We start from the raw sequence: 19,313 nt of genomic DNA on the forward strand, positions 1-19,313 counted from the left end.
TTCATCTTGAATTTTTTTAATTTTAAAGTAACAATTTAAGCCTTATTTAACTTTATACATCCTGGTAGTCATGGCTTGAACATAATTTATATGCATAATCAAATAAGGAAAGTTATTATTTTTAACCTGTTAAATGACACAACCGCAAGGCCCCTCTTGGGTGCCATTTCTAGAGCGGGACATAAAGAGGGCCTTGAAATGATGGCCTGAATTCAAGTCCCCTACTGGCCTCTTCCTAGACTATCTGGTCACGGATAAATAACTGCCATTTTGGCCTCCGTTATCCTCCCTGGAAAATGGATGTAATAGCAGCTGTCAATTCCGGGGGGTAAGAGTGAGGATAAATCCATCCCTGTGCGCGATTGGGCCCCAGTAAGTTCTCCTTAACTGTGAGATACGGCAAGGTTCACCCCTCCTGGCAAGTGGGGCAACTGAACGAGGTAATCCATGTGTCAGCCAGGATCCCAAACCAGAGCCCTGTTAGCCTTCCAGGTGCACGAAGGGGTTAGAAGCAGCAGATATCTCACGTAGCGTTCTCAAAGAAAAGTGCCACATTCAAGGAGGAGGGAGGTGGCCAGTGCGGTCCCACCACCCAGAGCCACTCCAAGAAAACCAGAGATGGTGGTTATGGAGCAGAGAAGCTGGCAGTCGTCAAAGAGGAAAGGAACGGGACAGATGCGTCCTCTAGTGGAGGAAGCAAACACTACAGCCAAGGATCCCGAGGGTTTTCAGATACCAATGGAGACATTCAGCATCTCCAAACAGGCAGAAAGCAACAAAAGTTGTATGTGGTAGACCGAGGCTGGCAGGTCTGGCCTCTTGACCTCACTTCCCAAAGGCCTAGGGCTCTTGGAATATAGGGCAGAGACTATGCGAAGCCCTGAAGATGGGCTCTAAGCCTGTCCATCAAAAGCCACCACTTCCCTCCATTACTAGGATGGGGTAGGAGGTCTCCTCACATAGCCCCAGCTCAAGGCTTAAGAATATGCATGTTTCTCCAATCTTCGGCAGGGTTCTGCTTCCCACCAAAGCCGGGCTTTTCCTGTGGGCTCCCTTAAGTAGTCCTTGGCCAGTTCACCTTTTTATTCTCCCGTGCACAGCCTCACGTGGCCCAATCAAACGAGCCTGTTCAGATCCGCACGACCTCCAAAGGTAACCCCAGTCCCAGATTCGAGCACCAGGGTTTCAGCCGCCTGTCAAGCTTAAGAGGGCAGGGTTGGGGTACTCCGGGTTCTCAATGACACCGGGCCCGAACTTGAGCTCCAGAAAACGGCGGTAGTTGTTAGGGGCCTGTGCCATGAAGCCCGCAAAGGGCAGGGGGACTAGGGGCTGCAGGAAGTGCTCCGGGAACTCCACATCCTGCCGGTGGTCCAGCCACGTGTCCTTGGTCATGACCCCATTGCGGGGGTAGAAAGGCCACAGGTCCACGTGCAGGTGATTGCTCTCGCTGTACTGCACGCGGAAGAAGTCGCCCTCCACCGCCTTCTCCCACACGAAGCCGCGTTCGTCCACGACCGAGCCAGCCTCGGCGCCCCGCAGCTGCTCGCAGTTGCCCACGTCCTCCAGGTAGATGCCCAGGTCGACGTCATAGTCCCAAGGGATAATGTCGCCGTGCCGGGCTGCACCCAGCAACGAGCCGCCCTCCAGCCAGTAGCGCACGCCGGCCGCCTCTAGCACGCCCACCACGTAGCGTGCGGTCTCGCGTAGTGCGCGCAGGCAGCAGGGCGGTGTCCAGCGGCCCTCGTACAGGTAGGAGGGGGTGTCGCTCGCCACTGTTCCGAAGCAGCGCGCACTCTCCTTGTGGCAGCCGAACCACTCGAGCCGCCCGCCCTCCCAGCTCACCAGGCGGATGCCCAGCGCGCGCAGCAGCGCCGCCCTCCGAGAGCGCCCCTCGCGATCCGCCTTCCAGCGCGCGTGGGCCGTGGCCAGCGGGGGTTGGCGCGCCGCCGCGAAGGTCAAGTCCAGCAGCTGCACGGTCCAGCCTCGTAGGACGGTCTGCAGGAAAAGGCTGGTGGCCAGAGGCCGCGCCAGGGGCGCCGACAGGTTGAAGAGGTCGCGGGAGCGCAGCAGCAGCACGGCGTCGCCATCTAGGGCGTCACAGCGGGGCGCGCCGGGCGCTGGACCGTAGTGTGCAGTCCACTCCCGCAGACTGACGTTCAGTGCCAGGCACCGCGCTGGGTTGGCGGTGGCGACCGGGGCGGCTACGAGGCGCGCGCTGCTTCCCCGGAGCGCCTCCACCATTCGCTCCAGGTGGCCTGGTGACTCGGCACGTGCCCCGTCAGGCACCAGGGCCACGAACTCGGTGGCCACGTATGTCTCTGGGCGCGAGGCCGCGGCTGGCCGGTCCAGGGCGGGCTGGAGCAGCGCCAGGCGTACGTTGGGGATGCGAGGCAAGGCCAGGGGTGGGTAAGGGAGCGTGTCGGCTGCTACCACCACGGGCTGGGCTGGATCCTGCTGCAGGAAGGAATCCACCAGCTCCGGGACCGCGTTGTCAAATGCCTCAAACTCCCGAATTAGGACGGTGACACGGGGACCAGTGGCCGGAGTCCGGCGGGGGCCCCGTGCCCGAGAGTTTCTGGGCTGGTGTTGTAGCCAGGACACATAAAAGAAGACTAGGAGGTTGAGGATGATGGCGGCTGCCAGGGCAGCCCAGCAGCGGGTGAGCCGCATGGGGCCCGATGTCAGACCCTAGCAGCGGTGTCCAGGGCATCCTGGGGAGATAGGATAAAAAGGGAGGCTGGAGCAAGTTGTCAGCACCCCCTCCCGCAAACCCTCTCCCCGGATCTGATCTCAAGACTTCCCGGACATCCTAGGTTGAACAGCTGATCTTTAGGCAGCTGCCTCCCAGTGCTGGGTCTACAGGTGTGGGACAGCGCATAGGTGTAAATGCACCACGGAGCTGTACATGCAAGATTGGTTAATGTCATGCGTGTTTGATCACAATTTTTAAAAGCTGTGGTACACTGTGCAATCCAGCCCTCGGGAAGCAGAAGTGGGAAGATGGAGAGTTTAAGACAAGCAGGGGCCACATAGTGAGACTTTCCACCTCAACAAAACAAAACCCCAAAGCAGCAGAAGGAAGGAAGCAACAGCCGCTGCCTTTTAACCCCAGCACTTAGGAGGCACAGGCAGGTGGATCTCCACGAGTTCAAAGCCAGCCTGGTCTACAGATGGAGAGGGCTGGGTCAGGGCTTAGCAATAGAAGCACAGAACTCACCATCAAGGTCCCCATCGCCCCCCCCCCCATTTGGCTTTTAGTGGCAAAATTGCATAGCATAAAAATATTTCATTCCCAGTACAATAAGGAAGGGGGGGGAAACCAATCAAGCAAACACAAAACAGGGCTGGGGAGATGGTTCAGCAGTGAAGAGCACAGGAATTCAATTCCCAGCGTTCACAAAGCTGCTCACAACTGTCTGTAAGTCCAGTTCCAGGGGTTCCGGTGCCCCTTTCTGGCTTCCATGGGCACCGGGCATGCTTGTCGTCAGTAAACAGACAAGCACGCAGGCAAAACACTCACACACTTAAATAAAAGTAAAGCGAGGAAACTGAGGCACAGAGAGGTGGACTCTTGCTCAAAGTAGCACAGCAGAGAGGAGGGACATGGGATTTGATGCAAGAAGCTAGATCCAGAATCCTGCTTCAAACCAGTAAAACCAACAGGCACAGTGACGCCCACCTTTAATGCCAGCAGCTAGAGACAGATGAGTTTGAGGCTGGCCTGGCACACACAATTAGACCTTGTCTCAAAAACAACAAAACAATACCGAAAAACCCTAGTACACCATCTTGCTTTGTTGAGATGGGATCTCACTGTGTATTGAAGGCTGGCTTTGAACTAAGAAACTCTTGCCCTTCTGACTGCTGGGATTACAGGCCTATGCTACCATGTCCACCCAACTCTGGTTCTTTGTATTTTGTATTTATTTTCTTGTAATCAATCACATAGCCCAACTCTTCCACTACACGTCTTCCAGAGCTCAGCTGACAGGTACTCAGAAAGCTGAATATGGCGTGTGATTGAAGTCAGTATATCAAGTGGGTACTTAGCAAGTACTCTGTGCCAGGCTGTTTGGTTTGAGACAGGGTCTTAGTGTGGGCCAGGTTGACCTTGAACTAGGTATGTAGTTGACGATGATGACTCCACCTACCAAGGGCTGGGCTAGGATTACAGGCATGTACTACCATCTTCCACAAGCACTCTACCAGCTAAGTCCTCGGCCCCAACCCCAGCCCTGGCCCCTGTGTTCAGAGATCTGTGTTCTGCACTCCTGAAAAGACAGGCAGACAAAAACAACTTGGGTAGCAGGACCAGCAGGGGGCATGAATGAGTAACCCAGAGCCTTGTCTATGGAAAGTGATCAGGGACTGGAGAATGAAGCTGAGATCTCTCACTGGCTTTCCATTCCTTCCCCAGAACATTTTATATGCTGGAAGTGGTGTTAAATGTGTGTAATCACAGCTCTTGGGAGGTGGCGGCAGGAGGATTAAAAATCCAAGGTCATCCTTGGCCACTACTTGAGTTTGAGGTCAAACTGGGCTATGTGAGGCTGTGAGAAAAAGTCCAGACCGACAGAAAACATCAACAAAACCGTGAGGTGGCCCAGCAGGTAAAAGTGCTTGGCACACCGTCTGACCTGGATTCGATCTCCAGGACCCACCCCATAGAAGGAACGAATCAACCCCGGCAAGCCGTCCTCTGATCTCTATACATGCAGGCACACACAATAAAAAATAAGTGAAAATTTTAAAGTGTGTGTGATTTGGCCTGAGCCTCATCCCCCAGGTAGGTACAAAAAGGAGGTCTATTCAGGAAAGCTTTTAAAGACCTGGAAAGGGTAGCATCTAAGGGATTCTTGTGACAACAAAGGGGACTTCTTACCTCCCTAGGTTTCAGGCTGAGGGTGACCAAGGAGGGTAGCTCCACCTTGAGTCATCTGCTGAGGGAGAAACCAGAAAACATCAAATGAGCCAACTCCATGCAAAATAAAAGTCCAATTTCATCCTACCCACAAACGAAGTCAAGGACTCTTATTTATTTATTTTCTGTTTGAAGCTGAGGCACCGCTTCAGTTGTCTCAGGAGTGGGGTGGGTGGGTAGAGGGTGCGTCAGTTATTGGCTGTAAGCTGTAACTAACTATCCCTCTTCCGTGGTGGTGTCCCAATGAAGGGCAGAAGTGACAGCAGCTGTTACCATGACAGCCTCTCCCCTAGACACATGCATCCGTTGGAGATAATCCTAAAACAGCCCCTATCTTTCTGGATCACTAGAAGGTGGGAGATTGCCCTGTTATAGTAACCAGGGCATGGCTTTGACTGGTCCTCATCTCCCTGGAAATGGTCCAAGCCCTGTAACCATAGCAACTGTCCCACAGCAGCACTTCCTTAAATAAAAACACCTGGTTGGTTTGTCCATGGACCTCCCATATGGGAAGGGGAGATGGTTACTATGGCAATACCAACTGGGTTGGCTGGGGGAGGAGTGGGACAGAGGCATTTTTCTTAGAGGAATGTCTTTGGGGCAGGGTTCTTTTTCTACCTGAGCACTAGGTGAGGAGAGGTTGCCATAGTAACTGATGAGGCTAGGGTCAGAAGACCCACCAGGGACTTGGGTTACCTTAGCAACCTCCTCCTGGAGCAATGATAGTCGAGGTTCAGGGGGCTCCGCATAACGAAAAAATGGGAGGGGGGCTGGAAGAGACCTCCAGGTTGGATAGGGTTGCTATGACGACAGACTGGGTCAAAGCTCAGGACGGATCCCACTCCCGAAATTACCTCTTAATGAGAGAAAGTGATGGGGGCGGGGGCAGGGGTATTTGCATATGGAGGGGGATACGGCTCTGACACTGGGGAGAAGGCAGGAGTCCCGTTCTGTCTCACTCCTGCAAGGGGGTACGATGGCGAGGGGGCCTTAGGTCCTTCGCCTAAACTGAGGCAGCCACTCCCCCTCCTCCCCTGTCTGCGTCTCGGAGGGCGCACACCCCCGGGGTTAACCCTGGGTGGGCGAGGCTCGCGCCCAGCCCTGGGCTCGCCTCCGCTCCCCTCGCCCGCCGCGAGGTCGCGCGCGCGCACTCGCGCTCGCCCGCGATGTGTGTGTGAGTGTGTGAGAAGCTGCGCGTCCGCGCAGGCGCGCGAGGCACAGCGGGCGCGCGGGCCGGCCCCGGGGCCTCCATGATGGAGGAGCGAGCGGCCGCCGCGGTCGCCTCGGCCGCCTCCTCGTGCCGCCCTCTGGGCTCGGGCACGGCTCCCAACCCGACGGCGGCGGCCCCGGCCTCCAGCCCGGCTCCTGGGCCCGGCCCGGTAGGTAAAGGAGGAGGCGGCGGAGGCAGCCCGGGCCCCACGGCGGGCCCGGAGCCCCTCAGCTTGCCCGGGATCCTGCACTTTATCCAGCACGAGTGGGCACGCTTCGAAGCCGAGAAGGCCCGCTGGGAGGCCGAGCGCGCCGAGCTGCAGGTGAGCGCCGCCGCCGCCGCCCTCCCGCGCCCCCCAGCACGGCCCGGCCCGGCCTCGCCTCACCCGCCGCCGCCGCCGCCGCCGCCGCCATCTTGGAGCAATGGCCGCCGGGACGGCCGGGAGGGGGCGGGCGGGGACGGCGGCGGGGTCCCCGGGGCCTCGGGGCGGGACGCGAGCCGGGACCGGCCCAAGGAGCTGAGCCGAGCCGAACCGTCCGGGAGCCGCGGGTGGGAGTGACGGGCCCAAGCCGAGGGGGGCCTGAGCGGCGTCAGTCGGGAGCTCTTGGGGGACAGGGTGCTGAGAAAGTGGAGGGGGTCCGGGCGAATAAAAAAATAACAAAAAACAAAAAACCGCCTCGTATCCGGATCCTAACCAGATGCCAGGCGACAGGGTGGGATGCACCAGTGCCTTTTGGGATGACGCGCTCTTGGCATCCTCTGGGTGCCAGGAGTTAAGAGAGGAAGTCTGAGAGCTGCGACGGGTACCTCGGGGGGGAGTGTCTGGCCTGGAGGAATTGCAAAGTGGCTGCTGCCACGAGGGCTTCTCGGGGTGCGAGGAAGGTTTATGGCAGGTGTCCCGGGACGGAGTTATGTGGCCCCCTGTCCAAGAAGGACGCTTTGGGGACGAGTGGGTAACCATGTAGGGAAGGGACTGCTTGGGCGGAATCGCAGAAACGGCCGAGGACGTCCTCTAGGAACCCCTAGGAGAGCTCGAGGTGTGAGAGCCACAGCTTGGCGCCTTGGAGGGAGTAGAGTGAATGATGGTTCTGGTTCGAAAGACGTGAGGGTGTTAGGTTGTTGGGGCCTTTGTTGGATTTATCCAGTGTGAAGACAAGAGCACCTGGGATGGACATAGTGAGGAGGAGGAACGGAGGCGCCTTTGGGTGATGAGCTAGGGGGAAGACAGCATGAGGGGGAACTCCACTGAGACAAGTGTTTTGTGCAGGGCTCGGAAAAAGGACTTGGTAGTTCGTGGAGGCCAGGCGATTCTTGATGGAATAGGATTTGGGCGGGCTCTGTGACCTTGAAGTAGGTACTGCTTGTGGATAAGTGGTCCTTCAGATGGAGGAATCAGAAAGGTGACCGACCACCAGGAGTCGAATGGTTCTTAGGCTGGGATGTTATTAACAGAAATAGTCAGGACTTGGCTTCTGGCAATCCGACTTGGTGTTTCGGATGTGCCCGTTCCTGTCTAAGTGAAGCAGGGCCCCAAGTAAGCAACTTGATTGGAATTCTGTCCAGGGGGCGAAAGAAGACAAGCACCCTACTTTTCTCCCTTCTTCAGCGGGCGGCTGAGGCTGTGGTGGGAGCGAGAGCCTTATGTAAGTGTTCCTCGTGCTGCTCCTCTCTTTGCCAGCATACATCTCGTCAGATCTTCTCAATACCCCATTATGTAGGCAGTGCCAATGTCATTACCTCACTCAGCAATAATGACAGCAGCTGCTGTTTCTACAGGGCATATGTGTGCTGGACACTGTATGAAGTACTCTGATACATGCTGTCGCTTAATTCTTGTAGAATTCTGAGAGGGGGCAGGTATCCCCACCTCTCTTTTTTTAGCAAGCGGAGGAGGATTGGGGTTTTGCTCGAGAAGAAGGTGAACCCTGCAATCACAGCATCAAGTGCTGATCTTTCCCCTCTCCGTTCCTCAGCACCGGTGAGAAAAGTCTCCAGGGAAACTTAGAGGCCTCAGCAGGTCACCCAAGCCATCAGAGTAGAGTGAGGGCTGGATCTTGGCCTCCAGAACTTGACATGAGCACAACTGACAGCATCCGCTGTAACCCCCCCCCACCCTCCACGTGTAGCCCAAGGCCAAGCTCAGCTCAGCCTTACCATCCTCCTGCCTCAGCACTCTAAGTGTTGGGATTGCAGGGGTGTGTGGCTGTCCCCTGACTTAGTGACCTTCTGTGGAACTCACGGAGGGCACTCTGTAAGAAGCTCCAATATCATCACTTTGTACTTGTGTTACTTTATAAGTGACACATCAGGGGTGTGTGTGTGTGCATGCACAGAGAGAATGGGAATGTGCTCGAATATGCCACTGTGTGAGTTCATAGGTCACACATTTAAGTCTCCTTTTCCTGTCAGCACAGAGCGCTTTTTTTTTTTATAACAGTGTAGTATTACGTTGAGTATTTATATCATAGCTTGTTTATTTTGACCCTTGTCAATGGCTTTTTAGGATTATTTCTACCTTTCCAACCCTGTCAGAAATATCTCTGAGGTCAGTCTCAAGAGACAGCTCAGTCGGTAAAGTACTTGCTGAGCAAGCGTGAGGGCTTGAGTTTAACCCCAGGTAAAAAAGGTGGTCCTGGTGGCACACACTTGTAATCCAGTTCTGGGGAAGTGGAGATGGGCAGGTTCCTGGGGGCTCACTGGCTCGCCAGCATACCCACCAACATCTCCAGGCTAATGAGAGGCCTGGTCTCAATAAACAAGGTAAGGGTGCCTGACGAGTAGTGCTTCTACATGCGTGCGTGTATGTATGCAGTCGCGCACACACACACACACACACACACACACACATACACTCACACAAAATATGGCTTTGATGACTGAGTTTATCCTGTGTGATATAGAGTGGCGAAGTAGACATCTTTATAAAATGATGACTAATCTGTCTTTTGTACTCCTCCTTACATTTTTATTCTATTTATTTAAAATTTTTGTTTGTTTTGTTTCAAGGCAGTGTCTCATGTAGCTCTGGCTGTCCTGGAACTCACAATGTAGACCAGGCTAGCCTTGAACTCACAGAGACCCACCTGCCTCTGCCTCTATCTAAGTCCTGGGATTAAAGGAATGCACCACCACACCCGGCTAAATTTTATTCTTTATTTTAAAAATTAAGTTTGTGTATTGTGGAGGTCAGGTGACACATTGCAGGAGTTGATTTTCTCTTCCATCATGTGGGTCCTGAGGTGGAACTCAGGCAGCAGGCTTGGCAGCTGGCACCTTCACTCACTGAGTCTTCGCCTTGGCCCATGCACCTCTTTCCCTCCCTGCCTCCCTTCTTTCCTTATTTTTGAGGCAGGGTCTTGCCCTGTATCCCAGAATGTCCTCGAACTCATAATCCTTGAGTGCTGGAATTACAGGTCTGCACCATCACAGGAATAATCACATCCCTTTGTGGTGGGTGTGTACCAACACGTGTGGCACACAGCATCCCCTCTCGCTTACCTTTTTTCTATCCAGCACCACGCTTTCTGAAAGGCAACTTCCTTGAGAGCCTTCAGGAGCTGGCCCTGCTGTTTATGACACAGTGCCTAGGACACTGTGGGAAGAGGCCTGGCAGGAGATTCCAGAGTGGAGAGCAGAGACGTAGTGGAGGTGCACTCTGATAATAAGTGGAAGGTGTTGGGATGGATGGCTTCTCAGGACCAGACGAGGCTGCTTTATTCTAGAGACTGCAAAGAGCTGTCTGCGCTGATGCGTGAAGTCGATTGTGGGACTCTGCTATGTGCTTCTGAGAAAGGAGCCCTTGGGGAGAGGTCTGAACTCGATGTTCTTGCGGTGGAGAGAGCAGATGAGGCTCCAGGGAGAAACTGTGCAGTTCCTCCTCCCCTCAGCCCCCTGGGCAGCTCCCTGGCAGGAGCTATGTGAGCTATAGGCTGCAGGCCACACACGGAGTGGGAGCTCAAGGTCTGCAGCTGGAGGCTCTGTGTTCCAGGAGGAGCAGCCTGGAAGAGGTGGCAGCCCCAAGTGGGAACTCAGTGTTGGGCCCTGTGGCTGGAGGGCGTGGAGCTTCTAGCTCCCGGCTCCCCTGCTGGCCTCTTGTAGGAGACTGACAGGCCAGTGCCAGCACTTCCTGTTTTGGTGGGATCCCACCAGTGCAAGACACTTCAGCCACATCCTCCCGGTTTTCCTTCCTCTCTCCTCTAGCAGAAGGACTGGAAGAGGACAGCAGACTGAGAGGGTTCTTCTGGATTTACTTGTTCGTGTGTTTGCAGAGATTGCATGCATCAATGCCACCATGCTCAGTTTCGTGTGGCACTGGACATCAGATTTAGGACTTCGTGCATGCTCTGACGTCCTCGGCCCAGCCCTAGGGTTCCTGTGACTGCTGCTTTTATTGGGGTGCACCCTCTCAGAGCTTTGCTAAAGGCACACTTGGTTCTCCACATTGTAGCTGTAATGACTTTGGTACACACCTGGTTCTCCACATTGCAGCTGTAATGACTTTGGTACACACCTGGTTCTCCACATTGCAGCTGTAATGACTTTGGTACACACTTGGTTCTCCACATTGTAGCTGTAATGACTTTGGTACACACCTGGTTCTCCACATTGCAGCTGTAATGACTTTGGTACACACCTGGTTCTCCACATTGCGGCTGTAATGACTTCGGTACACACCTGGTTCTCCACATTGCAGCTGTAATGACTTTGGTACACACCTGGTTCTCCACATTGCAGCTGTAATGACTTTGGTACACACCTGGTTCTCCACATTGCAGCTGTGATGACTTTGGTACACACCTGGTTGTAGCTTTCTTCTGTGGCTTCCCTGTGCTCTTCCGGCAGACATCATGTCCATCTCTGAGGCTCATGGCCCTTTCTCCCTCGTTGTTCACTAACCCTAGTTTTCCATTGTGATGCATGCAGCCTTTCTGTACTTTTAAGAGTACCTTTAGTCTGCCCTGCCCTGTTTGTCTTGTGCCTGCAGCTCGTTTCTCTGTTAACCCTGGGTAAAATGGAGGTGGCAAGCCTGGGGCGCGGGGACAAGGTAGATAGGCCAGGGCCCTGCTAGCCCCGAGGACGAGCAGCTTGAGTGGGCACCTGAGCACTGCGTGGAGGAACCGGGCTGGTCAGCCTGTGTGCTCTTGGGGGAACCCTGGACACAGGAGACCTGTGATGTGCAGGAAGCAGGCCCGGAAAGATAGCCACCTGCAAGGGCCTGGTCTACCAGGGCTCTCCCGGGTGGGTCTTGTTCAGGGTTAGGTCCCTTTGACCAGCTGGGACAGGCAGAGACAATGAAGAGATGCAAAGGTGGGGACGGCATATGAGGGACAGTGCCCACGATGCTCTGTTCTCTTAAAAGAGGAAAGCCTGGTGAGCTACTGACTGTCCGCAGCAAATCAGAGGCAGAGCCAGACCTGCCTCTCAGGCTGCCTTGGGCTGGAACAGTGGAGCCATTCTGGGAAATGGGCTTTGGTAGGAGGGCTGACCAGGGCAGCCCAACCAGCAGACAGGGAGGGGAGCTTAGCACCAACTGTACACCATGTCTGTGGTAAATCTCCTCATGCCCTGAGCAGCATAAGCTTCGAATGGCTTCTGCATTGCAGCAGGAGCTGAGCCCAGACTCCTACTCTTGTCCCTGAATGCCAGAAGTAGCTTCCTACGCCTCCCAGCAACAGATGCTCTGAAGGAATAGTGGGCTGCCACCTCCACCAGCAACCACAGGGACAGCAGCTGATGGGGGGAGGGAGGAGTTCGGGGCTGTTAATGCTTAACACCGCAACCCATCCGTGACCCAACTCCTCAGAAGGCCATAGCCAAGTCAGGCCATGCTCTCCCTGTTTGAACTTCATGGGTTAAAAATGGCTCCTCAGCTTTTTTCTTTTCTTTTTTCTTCTTTTAAGGTAGAGTCTTAATCTTAGCTCACACTGAACTTGAACTTGTAGCTATCACTTTGCGTCAGCCCCCCCCCCCCAGTGCTTATAGACTGAGCACTTTTATGGGTGATACACCCTAGAGACCTAGGGCCCAGCCTGTCCTCTCTTCTTGAACCCTGTGTCACTTTGGGAGAGGGGCTGAAGCTGTGCCTGAACTGGGGAGGGAGACACAGCATCAGTGACCCTCAGCCCCCAGCATGCTATGCTCCTTTCTCCTCCATCCCAGGCTCAGGTGGCTTTCCTCCAAGGTGAGAGGAAAGGCCAAGAGAATCTAAAAACGGACCTGGTGCGGCGGATCAAGATGCTAGAGTACGCGCTGAAGCAGGAGAGGTGAGCCCTGGCCTGCCGGAGAGGTCACTGTCCCAGATAGGGTGGCAGGCTGCTATTACACTCCTGCCAGCAAAGGAGCTCTCTTCCCACCATCCCGGAGTGGGGTGAAACAGATTGTAGTGGGTGGGACTCAACTGCCAGCAGCAGCTTTAGGGACTTTGGCAGACCTGTGGCACCAGTTCTGGCCAGCTGCTGCCTTGCCTTTCCTTGCCATAGTCTGATGGCGTTGCTGGCCATGGTTCTGGGAAGGATCTGAGGCTTCAGGAGGAGGGTAACCGAGACTCTAGCTGGTGACTGTGGGGCAGGGAGTGAATGAAGGAGGCCCTGGGACTTGGGCTTTCTGAGGTGCTCTTTGCCCTGTAGACCAGGCTGCCTGCCTCTGCCTCCCAAGTGCTGGCATTAAAGGCCTGGGCCACCACCTCCCAGCATTGCCCTGTCTACTCTTCTCAACTCATTTGTTATTTGCTGTTTTAGGGCCAAATACCATAAACTGAAGTTCGGGACAGACCTGAATCAGGGGGAGAAGAAGACAGACCTGTCAGAACAAGGTACCTGCACGTGCACCCTTGGTCACCCCAGCACGGCAGCTGCTTGGCATAGAGAAGTTGCAGATGGCCTGCGCTTTCTTCTTTGCTCCATGAAAAGCAGCAGTGGGTGGGGTGGAGTTGTGTGCTTAGTGTGAATTCCCATCAGTCCTGTGTCAGACACTGCCCAGTCCTACCTGTCTGCCATCCTGCTCTCCTCAGGGACATGATGGATGCCCCAGCAGCTCCTGCTTCCTCCTGTTAGGGGAGTGAGAGGAACTATTTATAGCATGCTGTGGAAAGCGTAGGAAAGACATCACTGAAGAGGTGGTGTTTGCACTGGGCTGTCATTCAATCATTTACCCTCAAAAATGGATACATGATATGTTGGCTCCCTGTCACAGAGCAGGGGCACAGGGGGGAGAGCAGAATAGATGTGGTCCTGTTCTGTGGGCGCTGCTGGCTTAAGCTCCTGGGAGGAGGGATCAGATGCCCCTGGGAGTGAGGGGATGTTTTCAGGTGAGCACTAGTATCCGGTCAGTGCAGGTAGACCCAGTGGCGAGGGCACCATTGTGCTTGGCTTTGCCACTGATGCGGGGAGCTTGGTCTAGGGCTCTGTAAAGGCCTTGCCTGCAGGGCTAAGGGAGGTCATCTTCTCATGCCATGCTTCTCCTACCAAGGTGGAAGCTCTTGATTGATGTGGCCCAGCCTTACAGATGCCCAGTGGGTACCTGATGAGCAATGCACACAGCATGTTTCCCAGCCAGCGTCACCTCGTCCTGAGAGGTGAAAGCTGTTGCATGGGAGACAGGCTTTCATAGGTGCTCAGAGCTGCTCCAGGAAGGGCAGAGCTGACTCGACCCCAGCCCGCCCATTTTCTAGAGCCAGACTGCCCACTCTTTGCATAAGAAAGGCACAGCTCTGCTATTGTTGGGGGTGGTTGGCAGTGACCAGTCGGGAGCCTGGCAGTGAGGAGAGCTTCCAAGAGAGGAGTCACTCGGAGTGGGAGAGTGGGTAGCGTGCACTCAGGAAGTAGGGACAAGGGCTGTGATGGTGGCAGATTGAGACTTGATGTGAGAGGATGGAGGGGTGACAGGAAAGTGTCCGTGCCCTGACTCAGACGGCCTCCTCTTTTTCTCTCTAGTCTCTAATGGCCCTGTGGAGTCAGTCACACTGGAGAACAGCCCATTGGTGTGGAAGGAGGGGCGACAGCTTCTGCGACAGTGAGTGAGGGGGAGGGGTGGGACAGGATGGGGCATGAAACACACAGCATTCTTGGCTCAGAAGATAAGCCCAAGGAATCCACAGTCCTTCCTGTCCCCACTGGGACATGAACTATCAGGATCCCACCCAGCCGTCACCCGATAGGAACCAGAGGGAAGACTTGCAGCAGGGGCACCCTCCCACACCCCAAACTCGACCCTGCATGCCTCTGACATTTCCTTTTAAAAGAATAATGTTGGGGCCGGGCGTTGGTGGCGCACGCCTTTAATCCCAGCACTCGGGAGGCAGAGGCAGGCGGATCTCTGTGAGTTCGAGGCCAGCCTGGTCAACAGAGTGAATTCCAGGAGAGCCTCCAAAACAATACAGAGAAACCCTGTCTCGAAAAACAAAAACAAAAAAAAGAATAATGTTGGGGAAAATATTTTTTAAAGAGTGAATTATAGCAATAGTAGTACCTGGGTGCTGTGGGTTCAACCCAGTCCTCAGAGAAGGTGAGCCCTATTGGCTTGCCCTCTGAGAGGTGAGCTGTCCTACTACCTGAGAGGACAGAGGCCCCAAACAGAATTGGTGGACCACCATCCTTCATCCAAATCAGGATTTTTTGTTGCTTTAAAGATCTTAGCATTATAGGGTACCAGAGAAGTAAATGATCCCATTTCTGAGGAAATATGACCCTGTACATGGTGGCATCTCCGCCATCAGCCCCAACACTTGGAGAGGTGCTCTGAGCTAAGAATGGTGTACTGTGTTAAGAGCCAGGACTCTGCTTTTACTGTTCTTAAGCTTTGTAGCCTTTGACTAAGTATTATCAAATCCTCTGTATAGATTAGCTAGGTTATATAATGTTCAGAATCTCATGGGTGGAATGTGGCTCAAGGGCTGAGCCTTACTTTGGGCCAGGCCCTGGAGTCCATCCCTAGCACCATAAAAATCACCATGTAATAGGCACCTTCTGGAAAGCCAAAGATCTCAAGAGCCAATCCATCATGAAGTGTTTAGTCGTAGGACTCATGACAGACCTTAGGAAGCTGACTTTGACTGCCTTCAGCTCACTCTCTGCCAACCACTGCTGGCTTCAGTGGGCACAAATGACCCGGAGGGCTGTGAAACAGATGTGGTGAGAGCTAGTCACAGGGCCTGTACTGTGTAACTGCTGGCTTGTCCAGTTCTCACTGGTGCAGACCATTTGGTAAATGCACGGAAGGCCTACAGTGGGCTCTCAGGCAGCCACCTCTAGAGCCCACCCTCTACACTGTCAGAGGACACAGGCACCCTGAGGGGCCTCTCTCAGAGCAGCGAGGCAGTATTGTCCCTTAGCTTTGGAAGCCTCAGGTACCCATGATTGACTCTTTGATCTTTTCCTCTTCTTCTTTTTCTTTTTCCTTTAGGCCAGTCTCAGCTGGCTTCAGTTTTTTAAGTTGCAGAAGTAATAAATGCTCAGGTGTAGAAGTAAGTAGAACGATACGCAGCGTTCCCTTGCGGGCTGCGATTGTAGCGCAGCGGTAGAGCGCTTGCCTCGCATGCTCAAGGCCCTGGGGTCCATCCCCGCCCGGTACTGCAGAAAAAACAGTGGACTCTTTGTTGTGTCCCGGATCCTCCCCTGCAGAGGTCACTGTTGCTTAGTTTATGTCTGTCTTCTAGGCATCCAGGAAGCAAGCACAAGTGTGTGTCTGTGTGTGATGAAAACATACACACACCTTCACACTCTTTTCCATTTTTATAAAACCTGGACTCACATGGAACATGGAACATACACCATGTTCACTGTGCTGCTGATCACAGCCATCTTTCTGTGGCACTCTGCCTAGCGTCCATCAATGGACATCTGGCTTTTCCTGCACGTGGGCTCTCCCCTACATGTCGGGGACACCGAGTGCCATAGCAGCATGCATGGGGACCAGGGCTTCCATTGAGAAGTATCAGAAGCCAAACTGCTGCTCAGGGGTTGCTTCTGAAAAGTTGCCGTCCGCTCTTTGGTGGCCCCTCAGAAGGCTGCTGGGTTCTGCATGGTCCCAGCAGCCAGAGTAGCTTAACTCATGTGTTACCTGACCTGGCTCTGCTCCCACAGATACCTGGAAGAGGTGGGCTACACAGATACCATCCTGGACATGCGGTCCAAGCGTGTTCGTTCCCTTCTGGGTCGTTCAATGGAGCTCAATGGGGCCACTGAGCCTATCGAGGGGCCACCCAGGGCTTCACCAGGCCCTGGGGGACTTAGCGGTGGCGAGTCTCTGCTGGTAAAACAGATCGAGGAACAGATCAAGAGGTGAGCCCCCGAGCAGGAATGTTATCCTTCCTCCCCCAGCTGCTCTGCCAGCCCTGCTAGATTGTGTTGTGGACACCACCATTGCTTCCCCTTTAGGTTGTCACACAGCCTTTGCCTAGCTGAGGATGGACCTCAGGTGGTTTGATTGCAGAGGGAAACATGTGAGGGGGCATCTACTCTTGTCTTAGGGGGCTCATTTTGTTCATCTTCCCATTGGGAGCTGGTATGCTCAGAAGCAGTAACGTCATTAGGTGATGTCAAGTGCTGTGAAGAATGGGAAGAGAGCGACAGGAAATAGATTGCCACGTACTATGGCACACCCCTGGGGTCCCAGCTACTCAGGAGGCAGAGGCAGGAGATTGCTTGAGCCTGGCCAGAAGAAGAAGACGAAGAAGAAAAAATCCTCTTGGTGGCTGGGAGATAGGACTACTTTGTGGGGGTAGCATTTGGCCAGAGAGTAGCAGGAAAGAGTGCTCTCTAGGCAAGGGAAGTGCTGAGGGCCAGATTCTGAGACAGAAAGGCTTGATATGTGTGGAAAGCAGGAGACCTGTGTGGCATGGCCGCTGCAGTAAACACATGAGCCTTGTGGGCTGTGGTCTGTGGTGAGGCCAGATCTCAGGAGGCAGATCACGAAGTGCCCACCAGGCCACGATAAACAGTGGATGCTTACCCACAGGGCTGTGGGAAGCCAGTGGTTTTCAGCAGGGGTTTATCATCTGACGTCTCAGTCTGCTTTGAGGAGAGATTGCGGAAGCAGGAAGGCCAGGTGGGGGCCTACTGTGGGGTCTAGGCCAGGGCTGATGGGCCTTAGCAATGGACAGGTAAGAAATGGGCTCTTGTAAAGGACTTAGGGGAAAGAAGTCTGAGGAATGGATTGGTACCTTCTGAAGTCAGGACCCTGGTAAGGAACGGCAGGAGTTGATGCAGTTATGCAGCTGTGCTGAGGGTAAGATGCCTGTATGGCCCACATCAAGAGGCCACATGTAGCTTGGCGCCCTAAACATCTCATTAGTTTACAGCACACTGATGTTTGGGGAGGGGTCCCACTGTGGCCCCCCAGGGCTCTTAGGTCTTGAGATTGACGAGGAGAGCTGGAGGAAGAAGCAGCAGCCTGAGAGGAGGCAGAGGTGGGTGTGGAGGGGGCGAGTCCTCAAAGGAAAGTATTCTGGAATGGCCAGAGAGGATGCTCTATATTGCCTCCATAGAAAGTAGTAACTATGTCCTGGTTGACAGTTGTGGTGTGACAGTGGACAGCAGGAGGGAGGGTGTGTGTGTGTGTAAGGAAGGGAAGGCGTCCCAGTCTGTCTGTGCCGCCTGCACTTGGTATTGGGGTCTGGAGGCAGAGGAGGAATGCTGCCTGTGTGACGGGACAAGGCTCTCCCTTGTCCATGCTGGTTGACAGTGAAGAGTTGGAGGTGACTGAGTGTTGCAGAGTGGCCACTGCTCTTGGGCTGGTTTGGGCAGTGATGTCTTCTTACCCAGCTTATATTTGACGTGGCCAGATGTGGGGCAGGCATGTTCAGGGGTGCTCTGTCACCATGGTTGGAGTTCAGTGGGTGGGAGGCAGACCTTAGGTCTGTACAAAGTCCCAGGAGCGATGGTACACGGCAGAGGCTGACTAAGAGGCTGCACATGCTCAAAGCCAGGACAGCGTGGGCTTAGGAGCTCAGCTGTATCTGGGGTGTCTCCCTCGCTGGCATCTTGTCACCTGGCAGGACTGACATCCCTCTGTCTACGTTGCTGTCTTGGCAGAAATGCAGCTGGCAAAGATGGCAAGGAGCGCCTGGGTGGCTCGGTTCTGGAGCAGATCCCCTTCCTGCAGAACTGTGAGGATGAGGACAGCGATGAGGACGATGAGCTGGACAGTGTGCAGCACAAGAAGCAGCGCGTGAGGGTGAGTCTCCCACGCCGCCCTAGCTCTGCCCGGCCTCCCCTGGCCCACATGATGCTCCGTCCTGCCTTTCCGTTTGTGCTCCTGCAGGCCGTGCAGTGCCCTGACCCGCGCAGGGCTGCTTCCTCTCCGCTCCCCTCCCCACCTTAAGTTGAATGTTTTTACCTGTGACTCCTGCTTTCTGTCCCCGTGTCCTGGAAAGGGTGTGAAGCACAGGCTCTCAGTAAGGATCTGTGAATGAAGGAAATGTGCCTGGGCCCAGGCCTGGGTGAGGTCTGGGGAGTCAGTATGCTTGCGGGGTACCGGTCTGCTACTGTGGTCAGGACCCTTGCCTTTGGACAGTGATCTTGAGGTAGCACCCTGACCTTATAGGCGTGTCCTCACATCTGGCTCCCAGCACCCAGTATGGTCCTACCTCCATGGTCCTGTGCTGTTTCCAGGATTCTGTCCTTGGTTGTGGTGTGGTCTTTATCTCCTGAGCCCTTCACAGCCCAGCTCTGAGCAGCTCATGGGACAAGACCACAAGTGGAGCAGTCGTGGCTTTGTAGATGGCCACCTGCAGGATGTGCCGGGGTGGGGAAGGCCTCAGCTTTTCCTGAACTCCACTTTCCCAGATGTGGCTTCTGGGACTCTCCCACTCGGGCCAGGCACCCCTTCTCTGTCCTGGCTTTCCTGTCAGCTTTCAGAGCTCTTGGGTTCCCTTCTCTGGACCCTGAGCGGTGAGAGGAGCTTGGCTTCTGCTCTGTCCCGAGGGTCCCTAGCATGACTTAGCACAGGGTCCTGTCCAGATGGAGCGAAATGACGGACCTGGAACCATGGAGGAGGCAGAAGGCGAAAGGGTGTCTAACTTGGCATCCTGGCTCAGGTGCTGGAGTCTTCTGTTCCGACCTACCCAGGACTACATTGCAAGGAGGCACTGCCATACCTGCCTTTTTACCTGGGTGCTGAGGCTTGTCTCCTCAGCCTCTCGGGACTTTTCTTCTGAGTCTGGATGATACTTTCTCCTGGAACCCG

General features: G+C 54.6%; 2 protein-coding genes across 2 annotated transcripts in view; one reads left to right on the forward strand and one right to left on the reverse strand.

The window, feature by feature from the left end:
• Positions 1-6,566, reverse strand: LOC101824132 (fukutin related protein). The gene is made up of 3 exons (XM_040734681.1): positions 6,517-6,566; positions 4,883-4,940; positions 1-2,711 (listed from the first exon to the last, which is right to left on the reverse strand). The coding sequence occupies exon 3, from the start codon at positions 2,668-2,670 to the stop codon at positions 1,186-1,188; it is 1,485 nt and encodes a 494-aa protein (XP_040590615.1). The 5' UTR covers positions 2,671-2,711; positions 4,883-4,940; positions 6,517-6,566; the 3' UTR covers positions 1-1,185.
• The window catches only part of Strn4 (striatin 4), a 23,251-nt gene continuing 10,084 nt past the window's right edge, over positions 6,147-19,313 (forward strand). Inside the window, 6 exon segments of the mRNA XM_005086425.4 lie at positions 6,147-6,453; positions 12,291-12,394; positions 12,869-12,942; positions 14,063-14,141; positions 16,211-16,408; positions 18,161-18,302. Of these exon segments, the coding sequence (XP_005086482.1) occupies positions 6,172-6,453; positions 12,291-12,394; positions 12,869-12,942; positions 14,063-14,141; positions 16,211-16,408; positions 18,161-18,302 (879 nt within the window). The 5' untranslated portion in view covers positions 6,147-6,171.

The sequence above is a fragment of the Mesocricetus auratus genome, unplaced genomic scaffold, assembly GCF_017639785.1.
Source record: "Mesocricetus auratus isolate SY011 unplaced genomic scaffold, BCM_Maur_2.0 Super-Scaffold_100038, whole genome shotgun sequence".
Taxonomy (NCBI): domain Eukaryota; kingdom Metazoa; phylum Chordata; class Mammalia; order Rodentia; family Cricetidae; genus Mesocricetus; species Mesocricetus auratus.

Coding starts and splice junctions, on each gene's coding strand:
- LOC101824132 (XM_040734681.1), bottom strand. CDS start 2,670: ATGCGGCTCACCCGCTGCTGGGCTGCCCTGGCAGCCGCCATCATCCTC.